The sequence below is a fragment of the Eleutherodactylus coqui genome, chromosome 12 (genome assembly GCF_035609145.1).
Source record: "Eleutherodactylus coqui strain aEleCoq1 chromosome 12, aEleCoq1.hap1, whole genome shotgun sequence".
NCBI classification, from domain to species: domain Eukaryota; kingdom Metazoa; phylum Chordata; class Amphibia; order Anura; family Eleutherodactylidae; genus Eleutherodactylus; species Eleutherodactylus coqui.
In genome coordinates, this window is record NC_089848.1 from 73452121 (window position 1) to 73471882 (window position 19762).

Below are 19762 nucleotides of genomic sequence, written 5' to 3' on the forward strand. Positions count from 1 at the left end.
CTATATCATGTCTGAGAGGTAGTCACAGCCCCGCCCCCTGTTACTGACATCACTGATATAATATAATTACATTGTGATCAGTCATGAGATCCACACACCTTATACTACAGTAACAGCTATTCATCTATTACTGCTGACAACCAGCCTCTATATCATGTCTGAGAGGTAGTCACAGCCCCGCCCCCTGTTACTGACATCACTGATATAATATAATTACATTGTGATCAGACATGAGATCCACACACCTTATACTACTGTAACAGCTATTCATCTATTACTGCTGACAACCAGCCTCTATATCATGTCTGAGAGGTAGTCACAGCCCCGCCTCCTGTTACTGACATCACGGATATAATATAATTACGCTGTGATCAGACATGAGATCCACACACCTTATACTACAGTAACAGCTATTCATCTATTATTGCTGACAACCAGCATCTACATCATGTCTGAGAGGTAGTCACAGCCCCGCCCCCTGTTACTGACATCACTGATATAATTACATTGTGATCAGACATGAGATCCACACACCTTATACTACAGTAACAGCTATTCATCTATTACTGCTGACAACCAGCCTCTATACCATGTCTGAGAGGTAGTCACAGCCCCGCCCCCTGTTACTGACATCATTGGTATAATATAATTACATTGTGATCAGACATGAGATCCACACACCTTATACTATAGTAACGGCTATTCATCTATTACTGCTGACAACCAGCCTCTATATCATGTCTGAGAGGTAGTCACAGCCCCGCCCCCTGTTACTGACATCACTGATATAATTACACTGTGATCAGACATAAGATCCACACACCTTATACTACAGTAACAGCTATTCATCTATTACTACTGACAACCAGCCTCTATATCATGTCTGAGAGGTAGTCACAGCCCCGCCCCCTGTTACTGACATCACTGATATAAAATAATTACATTGTGATCAGACATGAGATCCACACACCTTATACTACAGTAACAGCTATTCATCTATTACTGCTGACAACCAGCCTCTGTATTATGTCTGAGAGGTAGTCACAGCCCCGCCCCCTGTTACTGACATCACTGAATTAGAATAGAATCACAGTGCAGCTGTTTTCATCATAAATCAGGTGATAATCGCAGGTGATTTATTTTTCCAAAAGACTATAAATAAATACCCTTGACACACTCTGCCCCTCCCCCTCCCGTTTCTTTTGCGGAAGACATTAGGATTCTTCTGAAAAGGATCACAAACCTCTAGAGCTGTCAGCAGGAAGTCATTTATCCCTCCCCGGTTGCTTGGATCCATTAAGTCCTGAATAAAGTGGATTTCTGCTCCTAAGTGCTGTATCCTGAGGAGGGAAATAACAGACTGATATGAATGGCACTTAGCGGAAATACCACACAGCGCCTGTGGACATGTGTGGCGCCATTTTTTAAAAAGAAACCAGCCATCATTTTCTAATTGTAATTAAGCCCTCCCTAGCAGGAGCTCCTTGTATATACAGTCACTAGGGGGAGCTCTCTGTATAGAGATGTATACAAGCCAGCACACTACAAGCTATACTCAGTATCTGCTGTATAACTTTCTATGTAGGAGCTCCCCCTAGTGGTGATTGCAGGCAGAAAGTATTGTAAGATTTGAAGGTGTTTTCCACTTTAGGCATTTGCGGTATAATCACATTACATGCCATGGATATCTGATTGGTAGAATCCGCCTCTATTGGTAGAAAGAGATTCCGCTGAGCAGGTTTAGTAAGAAATATTTAGTAGACTTTTCTGTATCTCCCATACATATCAATGGAAAAAGCTGCACCCACCTCACTTTTCGATCTTCCCCTGTATGTGGCTGCGGCAAGCTGTTTTGGCTTGACGAATAGGGGTCAAGGGATCCCATGATCTTGATAGATGGGAATCCCATCTATCATTTATTTATAGTATATCTGCGGTATGCTATACATATCTGAAGTGGAAAGCCCCTTTAATTTTTTTGCCTGTGTAATGTGAAGCAGGGGACTTGGATACTGTGAAAATTGAATCTTCAATCACTCTAAAGACTTTTGTGGGTCTCCCAAAAGGGTCCTCATATGCCCAATACGACATACAGAAAGGGGTTTCCAAAGTGGACACTATTTTTAATGGGAATCTTGTATATCTGGCCGGATTGTGCTACAGCCAACAAGTCTTCTGAATGGAAACAATGTATCACCATGTACGGCTTCTACACCTCTTACCCAGCTCGAGACACCACGTATATCAGTAGGGGCAGCAGGTCATCCATGGGCAGTTTATAGTCTCTACTGACCACCCTGGACACAGTCTTCTCGATCTCCTGATACGTCTTCAGGATGATTTCCAGCTTCTCTTTTGGGTCGACAGTTGAGCTAAGGAACAGATTTGTCAGAAGTTATTAAGTGAGTCTTGTAGGGGCGCTAATGAGCATTACTGATGATCACAAGAGCTTATCATGGCTCAGTAAAGTCATAGCATGTAGTAAATCAGTTGGTCCTATGTTGTCCTGCTGGCATCACAGCAGAGTTTTAGGGCATGGGGAAACTTCTGCTACATGTTAGGAGCTGTCATGTAACACTGCAGATCATATACACCTTATATATGTCTATTGCACCTACTACACACCAGTAAATAAAAATTACAGTTGATCCTATATTGTTGCACAACAGTAATACTCTATGAACGTAGGAAGAAATCTTACGTGACTGACAATCACATGACCCTCATCATTGACCTCTATGAAGAGTAGTCAACTGGTATCAAAAGCAGCAGGACTCTGAATTGTGTATTGGCCTGTATTGCCCCATTGACTGTCATGGGTCAGTGTGCTGGCCGTGTGCAGTCAGATAAAAATATGAACAGCAAACAGACTTGAAAATCGCCCTTGGCAATAAGCCCTTAAGCTGATTTTATTAACCCTTTCCAATCCACTGTCTGACGTCTAAAGACATTCTGATTGAAGGCTGTACAGCTCCGATTTCGGAAGACGTCCAGCAGGGTATTCTTACTGTAGATTACTGGCCGCTATGCTGTTGGGGGCCTCTCCAGCATGTCACATACCGCAGTACTGGCTCTAGCCAGCAGATGGCGCCATTGTATAATGGCAGAAAGAGAAAGACGCCCTGAATCCAAAATTGGATTGCAAAGGGTTAAAACAGACCCTGTTGCTAGAGATCTATGTCTAGATATATACATGCCATTACTGAACTATTATAACTAATTGTGTTATATTTTGAGTACATGCGGGCATCTCTTGTGATGCTGACTGCACACACATAGTCTGCCCAAAAGATTCATAAGGTCCCAGCAATGTAATAAGTGTAAAAAACAATAATTCTGCATCTTTCTAGAAAAGTTTGGGGTGCTGGTCCCATATAGGGCTGCCGCCCAGCTGGTAATTTGCTCTTGAGGCTGGTGACTGTATTTAACCTTTTACCGCCCAGATTAATGAGCAGTAAAAAATAATTTCATGCTGTGAGGACCTCTAGGCGGACAGCAACCTTACCAGCCAGTGCATTACCTCGCCCAAGCTCCACCTCTGGTCTGGATGCCGCCACTGTATTCAGTGAGGGCGCTGATTCCTCCCACCCAGCGTCTGCGTTCCTGCATGTAGTGTATGCAGCACAAAGGTCAGTGGCGGAGTCAGGGCCTGCATTGGATAGAGCTGTGCCATCCAAACCAGAGACACCAGGAGGTGGAATCGGGGCCTTCACTAAATACAGCGATGGCATGTGCCCAGAGGTGGAGCTTGGGTGTCTTAAAGCGCTTGCAGGGGTGGGTACTACCTCACTAGAGGTTTATTACTAATGGGGACATTATTACTATTGAGGCCACTGAAATGGGGCACTATTAATACTGGGACCACTAAACTGGGGCACTATTACCACTTGGACCAGTGAGAGGGGGCACGCACGTCTAGTGCCACTGGAATAACAGAGATAAAATCATATGTCATGATAAGCCATGCCCCCTTGCTCATCCCCTTTTACCTTGGTGAGTATTTTTTTTTGGTAAGCCTAGTCCTATATCAGTCCACACAGGATCTGCCCCAACCCTAAAATCAACGCTCCCTTGTACTGTTCGAATTAACCTCAAGTGTCTTCTAGCTGCAGGACTTACATGATCTTCTGCAGGCACTCGGTCGCAGACTGGAAACACTTGTGTCTCACGATGGAATATCTCTAAGGATAGAAGAATGGAATACATTTACTGGATTGTCTCCTCCAACAGTGCAAGTAATCCCTGCTTTATATTAAATGTATCATATATTACACCCACCTCCAGAGCTGTACTCCCTATTCTTGTGTTAACATGTCTTACACTCTAGTCATATCTAGTCACAATTTTGCTGTTACACCATATGTTTCACTCCACTCACATCCAGAACTGCGTCACAATCTTGCTAGTTGCAGATTAAAGGGGTATTCCAGAACTTTTACTATTGATGACCTCTTCTCAGGATAGGACATCAATAGTTGATCGGCGGGGGTCTGCAGCTTGGAATCCTCACGATACGCTGATCATCTGGCCCGCTGTCAGTGCAGCGCCTGGACATCGTCATCAACGGTCAGGGCTGGAAGTGTAATAGACGGCTCCCCTCCCTTCAAATAAATGGCAGTGATGCCTCCTATTACACTTCCGGCCCTGACCACCAATAAAGACGTCCGGCTGTTATACTGACAGCAGGCTGGATGATCAGCTGATTAGTGGGGATCCCAAGTGGCAGATCCCTGCCAATCAACTACCGTATTGATGACCTATTCGGAGGATAGGTTATCAATACCAAAAGTCCTGGAACAGCCCTTTGAATACACTCAGCAGAAAGTTGGGGGGCCTATCCGCTTAAGTCATCTGATAACAGGATTCTGGATACTGCTCTGGAAGTGACTGGAGGATCCGATGTAACTCAGACATACTGGGGGGACTTCAGGGAACAGAAGCTGTTAGATCAAGTACATTCTCAGACCTTGTAGGAGCGCTCCCCACTGTCAGTCCATACACTACAGCTCACCTTTCTCCTTGGGTAGGGTGTGGGCTGAGCTTTGTTTAGGTTAGCTGGATTCTTGGTCAGCGGCAGAGCCTGGGGGTGGGAAGAACCAGGAGGGGGCAATTGTTTCTTAATATGTTTTATTGGAACAATGAGGTAAGTGGTAACGTGCTGGAACCCAAGCAGGAGGAGCATGCCGTGATGTCCGGGACATTGGTTGGCATCATCATTAAGTGGGTAAGTACCAAGGATGCAGCACATGCAGTTAGTAAGGAGCCTCAGGGCAGAGAGCGGCCGGGGTTCTCCTTTTTGGGTGGCGGGAACCTGCACCTTCTCTATGTGGGGCAGAACAGTATACAAAGTGACAGAAGACTGAGGAATTGGTTCAAAGCCATTGGAAGTGTGGGATAAACAGGACCCAAGCCCCGGCAGGGTGAAACCAGCACAGCATTTCGGGTTTCTCCATGGTGCCCCCTTTTCTTTAATGCAAGTCCTCAAGTTTCATCAATCCAGTGGGGCAGGCCTGAGTTTCTAGCACAGCCCGTTGTCCCCCCCTTCCCAGACCTTATGGTCTATAGTACGTCTAGCACGTCATTGGGGCAGTTTTACCAGATGCAGAGCAGGAGCCTGGAGGAGTGAGTGGTGGACTGTGATGGTGGGACAATAGGCACCATAAGTACTAAAAAAGGACTTTGGTAAAGTACTTGACTACGTAGGCATTCTGGGTACTATTTGACACATTATTTGGGCACTGTAAGGCCCTATATGGCACTATGGCAGTATATTAAAGGGTTTTTCTGGGACTAGGATGCAGATGACTTATCCTCAGGATAGGTCATCAATATTAGATTGGTGAAGTCCGCTCTTGGAACCCACTCTGATCGGCTCCGTGGCCTCTTTCAGGCCTGTAATGTCAGATTCATCAGTCACACGGCCTAAGGGCAGCTCAATATCATTGAAGTGAATGAGATGGACCTGCTATGCCAGGCGCAGCTGCTACGAAAGGTACGCCACTGTGCCTTGTTCACAGTGAAGTAGCCATAGCGCTGGGGCCATGGGGATACTGATGACCTATTCTAAGGATAGCGCATCAATATTTTATTGCTAGAAAACCCCTTTTATATTAGGTACACACAGTAGCCATAACTGCAAGTTGCACCTGAGAGACTTGAAATACATCTACAACAAAAAGTGCTGCAAATTCTGCATCATTTAGGTGTGGATTTGGCCACTTCAGATTTACCTGTTGCAAAGCCTGCAACGGATATGCTATGTGTGAAGCTGTATGTGGCCCCACTTAGCAATAGGAGACCCTCTGTGGCAATAAATATTAATAGTGACCCCCTCTGTGGCCTTAGTAATGGTACCCAGTTTATACCCTAGTTAGTAATAAACCCCCCCTCTGTGACTCCACTTAGCAGCAGGATCCCTCAGGTGGGGCAAATTATAGGACGCAATGTAGCTACAAATTGTGCTTTACTTTTTGAGCTGAAAGTATTATTACTTGTTACTTTTTGGGTAAATACAATAATTGAGAACATCTAAGACTTTGTCTACTCAGATCCCACCAGCCTGCACAGAACGTCTGCTGGTGGCCAATGTCAGAATTATCAGGAGGAGGTGCTTTCAGGGGTGGGATTCAAATTTTTAATAACACTTTGCCCACCTGGACGATTAAATTATGTCTGTGAAATGCCCACAATGTAGCACGCCACAGAAAACTAAATAATCCAATAAAACAATACTCCAAATATATAATATTGTAATCAATAATACTAGAACAGGTCATTACATAAATACTGCGCCAGAACCAAGCTTAACAAATAAATACAGCACTAAAACCAAGCTCAGTACATAAACACAGCACCAGAATCAAGATCAATGAGAGGATAAACTGTAATATCAAGTCAGCCCCTTACACCCCAATATGATGGGAGTTGTCAGTTCACAAACAAGAATGTTGCTACGCATTATCACACTACAGACCATACAACAACCACAGGACTAATCAGAGGTAGCCGTGGCAGAATAAACAATAGCATCCTGACATGTGACTCACACGTGGGGTCATCTATAATTAGCATTGTCATTTTCTTCTCCATCCAGTCCAGGCTGACATGATAGCTTCCCTTGGACACAGCTTGTCTCTTCAGAGGTTGCCACACACATCTTTGCTTTTTCATATACGTAATCCCTATGTTAAGATAAACTCTGAATAGTGCCACATTTGGTGGCACTTCTTTCATTTCAGTGGAGTGATGCGCTTTGTGTAGCAGGTGGTACACCCCAAAGGCCGGTCCTTGGTCCATGTGAAAAAACGCCCAATTTGTATAGCTCCATAGGCCATATTGGGCTATCTGTGGAATTTTATGAATAGCACACGGCCCCAAAATATGCTAGTGTGGCGGAGGCCTAATAGGTACATATGGCTGTTACTAGCATGTAGCCCAAGCACTATGCTGTGTAACTGCACCGGTGTCTTTATGTTCCCTTCAGCAGATCAGGGTGGACGGCAAATGCTGAAACTGGGTGTGTGTGTGTGTGTGTGTGGGGGGGGGGGCACAAACTTACACCCCACGACATGCGACAGTGACCCTGCTGCATTTTACAGAGGAAGGGTCCAGCTAAAGACTAGTGCAGAGCTTCTCTAAGTGTAACATGCTGTAGGGAGGCCGCTGTGCACAGCCACACCGTGAACACACAAATCATATGATGTGGCCAAGTTAAAAGTTCTGGGAACATGCAAAGAATTCTCATCCATTACTGTCCACATGTAGCACGCCATCCGTTACCTGAGTGGGTGTCAGCTTCACGTCCTTCAGGGGCCATAGCTGCCTAAATGGCAAGAATAAACAGAAATAAATAATTATGGTTACACGCAACTGCAATCTTTTGCTCCCTGTTATCAGCCATTTACAGAAGGGCAGCTGCTTCTAACACTAGTGCAGTGGCCCAGAGTTAGGGTACCTCTAGTTTGCTGTTTGTATACCCCCGGTGGATTGTCTTTGAGCCTTTGTATATAGTTCTGTTAGTCTATGTCTTGTGTTCGTGTTGGCGTCACCATTCTTGGTGGTGTTGGCGTGTCTGTCTCCCTAACATGCTCTGTGTGGCATGTTTGGTTGTTAGAGAGGTTGGGGGTGGAGTTAGTAGTGCGTGGAGAGAGTAGAGATGTAGTCGGTGAAGAAGGACGTGTGAGCAGGAGGCAGAGGCTCTGACGCTCCTGCCAGGGCACAGCCCCGATCCTATTCCATCTTCCATGGGATGTATCCCTTCCAGGGACTGGAGTTCAGAGGTCGGATCCTGTAGAAGGAGTTGGCGGATGTGGTCACACACTCCCCTGCTTAACGACATAATCAAGGGATGGGCCTGACTCCACTAATGCAGGTCAGAGGACAAGTCTGGTGTAAGCAACTACTCCGCAAAATGCCGTTAGTGAAGTGAGAAAAAGGACGTAGCAAGTGATGAAAGAATGGTATGTGTTTCCCCTCCGTGTCAAGAGTTCTTCCATCAGATGTACTTTTAATTGCAAGTGTGTCGGAGGTTGTGCAGAAGAAAAATGTGCCAAGAGTGTTGTATCTAAGACTGTTTGCAGGATTTTATTCCAGGAAAATCAGAGTTGGAAATTGTGAGTAAAAGAAAACAGTGTGCCTCTGGTTGGAAACTGCTTCTCGATTGTGGACTTATTCGGCTCGGGTGATTTATCACCCGGAAAGGACACTGGCGTCACGTGGACAGATAAGTACCGAAAGTTCGTAGCACTGTTCCTAACTTTATCCCCTACACACAGCCAGGCCAGGCCATGTTTTGGATATACCGGGTGGCGACGGCATGGCCATCATGAACCACCCACCATCTTGTACCCCGCTGCCTCCCCAGCCAAAGGCCTGACCCTAGCACTGATGTAATCTCCAGTGACCTTTATATAATATGTGACAAATATCAGCGACTCTTCTTATAACACTCCTGAGTAGTTTTCTTGTGTATCTGAGTATTACAAGCTACAGGTTCTTGGTTACAACTATTAATGGTCGCCATTACAGTTGTCATAAGGATTGTCACCCAGATTTCCACAGATCCTGAATGCCATATTAATGTATAATATGCATTACTATCACAGACATGTTTACTGTACAGAAAGCACATGCATCTTTTGTGGGGCCCCTGGAAATAAAAGCTGCATAATAATCCCCTTCTCTACTGTAATGGGTGGAAAGAATATGGCAGCATTCCCTGTTGTCTACAGACTTGGCAAGGGAATAAGGTATCTGTCAGAGGGTTTAGGAGAGGAGAAGAGGTAAGTGCCCCTCCTGCCCCAAAATAAGAAGGGTTTGTGGCCTTAACTAACTAAAGGAAGCATCCCAATTCTTAGCTTAGGTTAAGACCCTTCTTCTCCATGTATACTCACTTCTGGACATCCAAAAACTCCAGCAGTTTAGTGTCAGTCAGGTGACCCAGGCGCACGATACCCTGCCAGTAAAGGGCGTCTTCCTGCTGCCGATACAGCATGTATAGCATGAAGAGATCGGGGTGAAAGCGAGGGAGCATGGCGGGGAGGATAACGGTGTAGGGGTTAAGGTCCTCACTGAAATATAGAAAATAAGTAAACCAAAAATACTGAAATTAATCCTTAAATGGTATAACAATAATCCAGCATCAAATGAACTCAAAAGCAGCACTATAATTATAATAAGACATTCCGGATTATCAGACGATCATAGGAAGAAGTGAATGGTTAGACTCCGCTAAGAAACAGATTAATTAAACTAATTATACGGCTCTCGGATTCAGCTCTGGACTGTGGGACCTGCTGGAGAGTCTGAGACTTACTGCATCAGAAACGTCCAGGGAGAGAAAATGTTATTGTTAATGTCCCACTAAAGGATTGTGGTCATCATTGTCAACAGATAAACATCAAGCAACTAGAAGGACAGAATCAAATGAAACGTTCTCTGTGTGATTATAGCGTTAGTTTAAGGGATTACAATATAAGAGCAAAAAGAGAATTTATTGCGGAACCCTTAACCCCTTGAGTGGCGGGTTTCCTACCACCCTGTCGTGCCCACCAGGGCAGGTTTTTTAAAATGGTCTAATCATTGAATTTCAACTAATTTTGCAGTTGCGTCTCAAGAGCCATAACTTTTTCATTTTTCCATTGACATGGCCATATGAGGGCTTGTTTTTTGCGGGACAAGTTGTGATTTTTTAAACAGGGGGAAGGAAAAAAAGAAATGGGGAAAAAAGAAAAAAAGGGGCCATGTCATTAAGGGGTTAAATAATGCATTAACTTCCTTCTCTGGGTCATTACAACGCATGGATACCACATGTGTGATTATATTTTTGATTTTTTACAAAGTAAAGGGAGACAAGTGTTTTTATTATTTTTTTTATTATTTTTTTTAATTTTTTTTTTTCTTTTGTCCCTTTAGGGGACTTCCACAGGGACCCATCAGGACCCCTGATCACATTCCGGGGGTCCGATGGTGACAGCCCTTTACATGCTGCAGTCACATAGACTGCAGCATGTAAAGGGTTAACACAGCAGAGATCGGAGGTTTTCTCTGATCTCTGCTGTAAGAGCTGATACCTAGCTGTCCTCTCACAGCCAAGCACCAAGCTCTCCCTGCCACAGAGACCATCGGCTTGCTTCTGACAAGCCGATGGTCTCTATGGCAACCTGTAAACAAACTAGTGCAGGAGATTGCCGGGATATCGGCAGTATCTTCTGCTGGTTTTTCGAAGCCCTTGCTTTGTTCTCTGTGGGACTGTGCAGGCAGAACACACTGTCACAGCTTGTGGCATTGTGCTCTGCAGCTCCCATAGTGATACATAGCCCGGAAATCTTCCAGGCTATGTTGCTATGAGCAGTGGAGCTCATCCCGGAAAATTTCCGGGCGTGCCACTCAAGGGGTTAAAGGGAGGCTCTAGTACCCTGGATACAAGATGTGATACGGGCGGGCATGGAGGCTCCAGTACCCTGTTAGACCGCCTCTAGTTTGGATACAAGATGTGATACGGGCGCGGATGGAGGCTCTAGTACCCTGTTGTTCTGTCTCTAGCTTGGATACAAGATGTGATACGGGCAGGCATGGAGGCTCTAGTACCCTGTTAGACCGCCTCTAGTTTGGATACAAGATGTGATACGGGCAGGCATGGAGGCTCTAGTACCCTGTTAGACCGCCTCTAGTTTGGATACAAGATGTGATGGAGGCATGTAGACAGATTCCATATGATATTCTGTGCCATATTGGTCCACATTTGCTGTAACTGAGCTTCTATATCATGCAATCTCGTAGGCTAGCGTTTCCCAACACCAGTCCTTAGGGACCCCCCCACAGGTCAGGTTTTCAGAATATCCTATGGTAAGAACACTTCTGGCAAGGTCTGAGGCACAGACAATAATTACATCACCTGTGCAATACTGAGGAAATCCTGAAAACTTGACCTTGTGGGGTGCCTTGAAGACCAGAGTTGGGAAACACTGTCGTAGGCTGTCGAAGTTGGCATCCCAGATGGTCCCATACATGTTCTATTGGCTATAAATCTGGCGACCGGGCAGCCACCGAAGTGTGACAATGTTGTGGGGACATTCCTGTGACCCCCTTGTGTGTGCGGTTGAGCATTGTCTTGCTGGAAGCCACCATGAGAGGAACACATGTGGCTGCAGGATGTCCTGAACATATCGCTGAGCTGTCATTTTCCGTCCTACAACTACTAGGGGGGACCGACTGTTGTATGCGATGACCCACCCAGACCATCACACCAGCAGGGGGCAGTGTGCCGCTCCACAGCAAAGGCAGGATTGAGGCGCTCACCCAGAGGTCTCCTGACACAAACCTGGCCGTCGCCAGTGCCCAAACTAAACCTGGATTAATCGCTGAAGACAATCCAGTTTCACTCTGGAGTAGTCCAGTTTGGTCATTCACTATACCACTGCAAATGGAGGAAACAGTGGGTGGGTGTCAAAGGCCGTACACATAATGGGCGCTGTGAAACCAAATATTCTGTCTTTAAATGGCGAACAACAAAACAGTTAAAGCAATTTGCCTTGTGTGCCCTCACACATGCACTGGTCCCAACACCTCCTAACAGTCTGGTCAGAACGGCCCGGTGGCGGCGGTTAGTCAATACGACCATCCAGCTTCTCGCATCCCAATAATGTGCCCCTCTCAGACTCTGGTAACGGGGTGACATCTCTTCTCTGCATCGTAGAGGCGTCTAGTGGTCAACAAGCTCCACACAAGTGGAAGAAGAGGTCACTACACATAAAGAGCCTCCGAGAGCCGCCTTATAGACCAAGGGGGAAAACCACTTTTAGGGCCTCAGGAGGCAAGACCATTCATCTAATCACACCACAACTGTAGTCACTTGTATACCTGCCTGAGATGGAACTACATGCCGAGTTTTATGACGACTCCTTCAAGGTGCTGGATTTTTTTGACAAAGAAAAAGGAATGAAAGGTTTAATTATTACCTCATTTCATCTTCATCATTTTCCCCAGACAGGGGTCCACTGCTTTTTTCTGTCTTGAGGGCAAGTAAGGCTCTAACAGATAGACAGGATAATAGAGAATAAGGAATACAATTTTAAACCCACTATGCACCAGGACTAATGAGATTATCCTCTAGACACCAAGGATAATATAAACATGCTAAATATTAGGTATATAATGAACTCACTAAGCACCAGGAATAATTATATTAACCCTCTAGGCACCAGGCTTGATGATATTAACCCCCTAGACACCAGGAATAGTATTATAATTATAGCTGTGAGTGTATACAGCACGGCTATGTGTGCAGCAGTGTTGTGTATATGTACTGTTTGTATAGCGGAGCTGTGTGTGTATGTAGTAGGTGTCCATACAGCAGAGCTGTGTGTATATATCATGTATGTGTTGCAGCGGTGTGCGCTTGTGTAGAATGCCTTAGAGGGAGTACAAAATGACAGTATCTAAAATTATAAAAACTAAAGGAGGCCCCTTTCACATCTGCACTTGCATGGTTATTGTTTTGCTCCATCCTTGAAGCCAAATAACAAAAATACAGAACACAAGCGGTGCTAAACAGACCCCATTGACTAAAATGAGGCCCGTCTGGCTTCTGGCATGCCAGCAAAATTTTGCTGGACAAAGTAGCGGCGCATGCTGCGTTATTTTCTTTGTGATTTTGTGCCAGCTCTGCGTTGGAAGCTCCGATTGGAGCCTCTAGTGCAGATGTGAATGAAGTCTATAGAAAATAGAATATTGTAAGATAAGCATACGCTAAAGAGTAATATGGAGGAATCACATGGCAGGAGGAACATTAATGTGGATAGCTAAATGTAATGCGGCATCTTCATGCACTACTGCGAGTTGTTTCAAAGGTAATAAAATAAAGACACACTGAGTTTAACATGAGTAGACTCTTAGCGACTATCTGCCTCACCTATTGTTGAAATCCAAAAATGGAAGATCTACCCTAAACCAACCTATAACATTGAACCCTCCACTTCCTTAGACTACCAGGAAAGTTTTAATTAGTATGAAATATTTGTTTCCCTATTTATTGCTGTCTAAACCCGGGGTGCACCTTATAGTCCGAAAAATACAGTAACCGTTCCTGATATTCTAATGCTCTAAGTTTCGGGTGTTCAGTCACAGATGTTGAGCCCACTGCAGTGCCACATCCATTTATTCCCCCAGCAGTGGAAAGTTTGCACTATTATACAAATATATATATATATATATATATATATATATATATATATATATATATATATATATATACACATACACATACACACACACCCCGTTTCCCCGTAAATAAGACCTACCCTGAAAATAAGCCCTAGCCTGACTTTTAGTTAGTTTTGAAATCTAAGCCCTAGCTGCATTACATGAAAAAAGCAATACATTACCTAGCACGCTCGGTCCACATCCCTCCTGCTGCTCTCCGGAGCTCTGGCAGGCTTTCTGCAGTCCTCCGCCGCCTACAGAAGATCACTTCCTGGTTACAGGATTCATAAATCTCGCCTACAGGAAACAATGGCTCTGATTGGTTCTTGAGTGCTGCTCAGCCAATCAATGCAGCGCTTGATGAACCAATGCGATGGCTCTGATTAGTTCTCGAGTGCTGCTCAGCCAACCAGAGCCATCGCTTCCTGGAGGCGGGATTTATAAATTCTGCAACCAGGAAGTGATCTTCTGTGGGCGGCCAAGGAATACAAGAGACCTGCTGGAGCTCCGGAGACCGGTGGGAGGGACGTGGACCAAGCCTACTAGGTAAGTGTAATAAGACATCCCCCCAAAATAAGACCTAGCGCCTCTTTTGGGTCAAAATATTATTGTAAGAGAGGGTCATATTTTTGGGGATACACGGTATGTGTTAACATTACTCTGGAGCTTTATAGAAATGTGATTTATATTTAGAAAAGAAGAGAAGAGACCTGAAGAACTCCCATAGTTTCTTTGCATAGTACTTGATCTCTTCCTGTGCCATGCTCAGAAGATGGAAGTTCGCTCCCAGACCTGAGTATGTGGCCTGAAACACCACCAGAAGCAGCTTGATGACCTTCTTCAGTGGATGATGGGAAGTGTTAAAGGCCTGAAATAAAACATCATGGAATCATAGTAATAGAAATGCAGCGGCAACAAGAGTAATATATATCTTCGAAAAGACAACATAAGCCCTACCCACTGTTCTGCCAACCACACCTACATTCCTTGGAGCCACACCCACTTTCTAATGATTCTAAAGACCCTATTAGATGACAATGGACTGATCTGGCCCATCTGATCCACGTATGTGAGAGGGGCCAGTTGTCACATACATGGGTCAAACAGGGCGAAACACCTATTTGTAATGTCCCTTTAAATTCCACAAGAATGGCCTAAACAGATGGCAGTGTCTTACCTTCTCCACATAACTCTGTAAAGACTTCAATTCCAAGCTCAACTCTTTCATAATGTCTTCAGTCTGACCCAAATCCTTCTCATTGTCCCTAAGAACAGAGGCATAAAATTGTTAATACTGGGATCAAATATGACCAGCAAATGTAATATCATGTCCTGAAACACTCCGCACAGCTGTGATCACCCTCTTGCCTCCCTTATTTGATCTCCCTGTGTATTGGAGTGCAGCTGCAGATGTTTTTGCATCCTCTCACACTAGGTCATTGTGTGCTTAAACTCCTAAACCTCATATAGTGTTTGCATATATAAGTTATATGTTAGAGGGTAGTCATGGAGGAAAGTGCCACATTTATTCTTATCTTATTGTCAGGTATGCATGGGCATATTTGAGTTAAACTGTGGACGAAGGCTGACCTCTAGTGGTCATTCAGTGTTACTGCTTTTGATTCATTTTGCAATGTAAATGTATACCATTTTGTGATATGCTGTCAGTGGATCACATGCCCAGAAAGGTTCTGGGGCACTATATAAAAGTACATTTATGCAGCATCAGAGCAGAGACCACCAGCAGAGATGTGAGAAGGAAGGAGTGGTTGCCCTGGCATGGCTTTTCATGCTGAATAGAGAGGAAGGAAGGACTACCAGCTGAATTCTGTACCAGGGAGGAATAAGAGGAATAACAAATGTTTAGGACTGCTTGGCCCACTCACCTAAATGTTGGTCTGCTGTGCCCCCTGTGGAACAGGTTACCACGGTAGGTGGTGAGTTCTCCTTCAATGGAAGTGTTCGAACAAAGGCTGGGCAAATATCTGTCTGGGATGATTTAGTGATCCTGCACTGAGCAGAGGGGTTGGACCCGATGACCCTGGAGGTCCTTCCAAGTCTTCTATTTTATGATCACTTAGAAGGATGGAGTCCCATATTGATTGCTGCAAGTTTGGGGCAGTAGACCTGCGGTTAGGCTGGTACACTCATCTGCAGAAAGAGTCAGTAATACTCTCATCTGAAACTGGCTCTGGTGCGGTATTAGGTGCTGTACCTATGCTATGAGCTTGGTTCTGGTACTGCCGCATTTCAGAATAAAACACCCACAAGAACAACTGACATCCCTACCCTGGGTTTGTGCTGCCTGTGGTTCCAGCACGGTCTATCTCGATGCACTCCTGCGATAGAGCCTGTTATGCCAGGTATGGCCCAGAATCCGGTCTGTCAGTAGTAATACCAGCACCTAAACCTTAGATAGTGCAAGGTCCTACCCTGCCACTAGCAGTACCCATGGGTTCAATTCCAGAGTCTTCTTTAGTTAACAGCTTGCCAGCTCCAGACCTGCTAGAGGGCCCAACCTCCACCCAGGGGCCCCTTTCATACATATAGTTGCCTCTGCTCACCTCTGACAGTACAGATACTCCTGAGACTTCTGCATCTTCTTGCTGGACTTGACATGAAAACCCAGGAAAGATTCCTCGGCTTCTCTTTTGCATCCAGATTCAAGGAATTTCTGGAACTGTTCAAATATTCCTTGCCAGCGCTCCTCCACCGGGAATGACCCAGCGCCAAATTGACTGCAGGGCAAGAAAAATAGTTCAGTGAATATGTGTGATCACCTATAAAGGTTATAATACTCCACAGTGCCACCTATTGGAAGATAGCTATGCTATGAATCAATATCTGACCTCTTAGCAGGCCTTGCAACATGACTAGCGATGTCCGCCAAACCCAAATACCATGTACAGACGGCTATTTCAGGGTTCTTGCCCCTTATCAGTCCCCAGTAGGATTCTGCTGGAGAGGGACTGAATACTTCTCCTTGAGGAGAGCACCACAAGGGTGTGGAAAGTTTTATATAAGCCATGCAATGCTCCCTGGGAAAAATCCATGGAAATGAGTGCTGGAATAGTCCTCCACAGCGCCATCTATTGAAATGATACCTTCCCTATGAGGAAATATCAAGTCTTAACAGACCTTGCAATATGGCTGGGGATATGAACTTGACCAGAATATCCCTACAATGAGGTTATAATCTGGATCAGCCTTTTCCAACTCCAGTGCTCAAGCCACACCAACAGGTCATGTTTTCAGGATATCCTATTGTAAGAAGACCTGTGACAGTGTGAGGAAATCCTGAAAACATGACCCGTTTGCGTGCCATTAGGGCTTGAGTTGGGGGAATACTGATCTAATTAATTGGTTACGTTTATGGCTTTATTCCCAGATCAAACCACTAGATGGTGCTGTTCCATTGAAGTCTATGTTCAATATTCTCATACTTATATGTGGTGACTCTGGCCACTAAATAGCGCTGTTTCACTAAAATCTACATGCGGTGGATACGCTCCTTTTCATTTCCCATTGATCTAACTATTAGATAATGCTGAATTAATAGCAATCTATAGATATCACCCTATGAGGGATGTCTTCTGAATTTCATGTATGGTTGATTTGAAAGCTAGATGGCGCTACTTCACTGAACTCTGTTTAATATCTCTTGATCTTCATTTGTGCTTGATTTTGTGACCTCTAGATGGCGCAGTTCCAGTAGCCAGTGTAATATAATCTGATTATCATGTTTTCACACAGCGGACGTCTTGTACAATGTATAACTGATGTTCCCCTGAACATTTACCCTCGGCTCCGTCTCTCAATATTATTTACTCACAACTTTTTCTTCAGGATCTCATCCTGGAATCTGCAGCCTGTGCTGAGGACTCCGTGCGTCTGCAGGCCGCTGTGCGCCGTTTTATTGAACGTTCCCTCCAGGGTGAAGCCGTTAGCAAAAGTAAGTTTTCCCTATGAATAATCCAGATATAGTGGTTATAGACATAGTAATACTGTGCAGGCGGAGGGGAAGGGAGCTAAATAGTCAATTCTCTGCACTACATCACTCCACTATTCAAACTAAGCTCCCTTCTTAGGAATAGGATGCCAGAGCTACAGTGACCACTGACACAGAGTAGCTGCAGACTGGTGTGACAACATCTTAACATACTGATGGCAGCATTTAAGGGCAATATGACTTCTAATTGACCTGCAGGGTTATGGAGAAACAATAACATACACCAGTGTGCCACAAACCTTCCCAGATAGGAGACATGCTTCAGTGAACTCGCCCTCGTACAGGTTGTTGTCCTCTGTTATCAGGATGCCGGAACCCTGGAAAAGTTACAAATGGTGGTTAATATAATGTGAGGCAATTATTATCCCCCAGTCTGTTTTCTGACCGTATTGGTCCATCTGCCCCCTGGCTCAAACAACCTGGGGCATTTATATGTGGGCGTTCCAAATGTGGGTGTTGTGTATTTCTCAAAAACATTTATTTCATGTGTCACTGGCAAGTCATTCAATATTAAACAATATTTTTATTGTAACGCCCCTTATGTAGTGGATTTCATCACTTTGTTCCATAACTTCAGTATGTTGGCTGCATGATTTGCAGTTTAACAACATGTATCAGACCTCATATCCCTGATATACCACATCCAGGGATGCGTTAGGGTTTGCTGCAGGGATCTTTTGTTCTACATGGGTTTCCAGGGAAATCACTGAAGAAGAATTAATTAAAAAACTAACTTTATTAATAATAATTAAAATCAAACTGGACAGAACACAACATATATCTTAGGTTGAGGTGTTGGGAAAAACCCTTCACTCCTCTGAACCTAAGTAGGTCCCTCAGCAATGACTTCCACTAGTAATTATTAGGTGTCTCAGTTCTCATGTGCAAATTTATGAAGCACATGAGATGACAATCTTCCTTTATTGATGTGGTATTAGTTATTGAAGTGAGTGAGGTCTAAACCACCTCCTGCTGATAAATAAATAAATTATGGGGTTACCCCCATGATAGCTCCCCAAATCAGACAGAAGTTCCAGATAGAGAACAAGGTGTTAAGTATATTGCTCAGACACAACACTGTGCTTATATATACTTGAGTTGAGACCCTCCTCCGGAGATATATAAAGAGGAGGATTAGATTATGAGCACAGTGTTTAAATACTCCCTATATAACCCTTTATTCAGATGTAGTAAATGGTGGTTATTCACCCCTCAAGGAGAGGAGAGGGTTAACTGTCACAGAAAGGACCAGCTGAGAGAGCCAAAAACTGATATTAATAAAAGTGGGGTAATGGAGAGCCTCCACTTTAAATACCAGTATAGATGTGTAATATAAGGCCCAATTAAGGTTCAGAAGGTCCAGTTAGCAAAGGGTTAAATAGTGCCAAGAAAGAGTGGATAGGAAGAACCAGTGATAAATACAGAGAATGAACTGGTTTTACTCTCCTAGTTATGTATGCTCCTCATTCAAGCAACTCCAAATTATAATCAACCGATAGAGGTAGATCAAAAAGAGGAGAGGAGAGGGTTAACTAGTATATAGAGAGCCCTTCCACTCAAGAAATATATGGCACCAGTTCAAAACTACTACCCTGAATATTAATACACAATTCAGGGAGTAGTTGCTAACTCTTGCACCAAACCAGCACTTAAAGGGTTAAAAAGTGCCTGAAAGTCTGCAGCGCTAAAGAGTGCTGTTCCTGTAGTACAGATCCCTTTAAATACTAATGAGGATGCAGGACTCTGGGTGACAAAACCCTGTACTTGTACACAGCAGCGCTGTGAGTAGGGAGAAGCTGAGTCGGCACCGATGTAGCTGCCCGACAGAGGGTATCGGGCAGCCGCCTAGTTCTAACACCTGAACTATCTGGAAGGTTACTGACTCACTAAAACCACGTCATCGACGCGTTTCTACAGCGCTCTTTGGTGTATGCACCGTTTCATCAGGATGCATTAGTAGGTAACAGAGGGAGCAGCCGTGATATCTGGCAGCATCGTATGGTGAGCAATATTTTTGACTGTCCCATTGAAAACAATGGCCGATGCGTTCCA

The 19762-nt window shown here is 44.5% G+C and overlaps 1 protein-coding gene across 10 annotated transcripts in view; it reads right to left on the reverse strand.

Annotated features, from left to right (window-relative positions):
* Positions 1 to 19762, reverse strand: part of ALS2CL (ALS2 C-terminal like) — a 703387-nt gene that overhangs the window by 2443 nt on the left and 681182 nt on the right. For 9 of the 10 annotated variants that reach the window (XM_066585161.1, XM_066585160.1, XM_066585155.1 and 6 more), the window contains 12 exons: positions 17950 to 18027; positions 17534 to 17664; positions 16266 to 16439; positions 14879 to 14966; positions 14412 to 14569; positions 12459 to 12530; positions 9393 to 9569; positions 7780 to 7822; positions 5012 to 5080; positions 4120 to 4181; positions 2223 to 2372; positions 1244 to 1340 (listed from right to left, as the gene is read on the reverse strand). In XM_066585161.1, coding sequence (XP_066441258.1) covers positions 1244 to 1340; positions 2223 to 2372; positions 4120 to 4181; positions 5012 to 5080; positions 7780 to 7822; positions 9393 to 9569; positions 12459 to 12530; positions 14412 to 14569; positions 14879 to 14966; positions 16266 to 16439; positions 17534 to 17664; positions 17950 to 18027 — 1299 coding nt within the window. The remainder of the gene's footprint in view (positions 1 to 1243; positions 1341 to 2222; positions 2373 to 4119; positions 4182 to 5011; positions 5081 to 7779; positions 7823 to 9392; positions 9570 to 12458; positions 12531 to 14411; positions 14570 to 14878; positions 14967 to 16265; positions 16440 to 17533; positions 17665 to 17949; positions 18028 to 19762) is intronic. The other variant, XM_066585164.1, reaches the window with a different exon arrangement.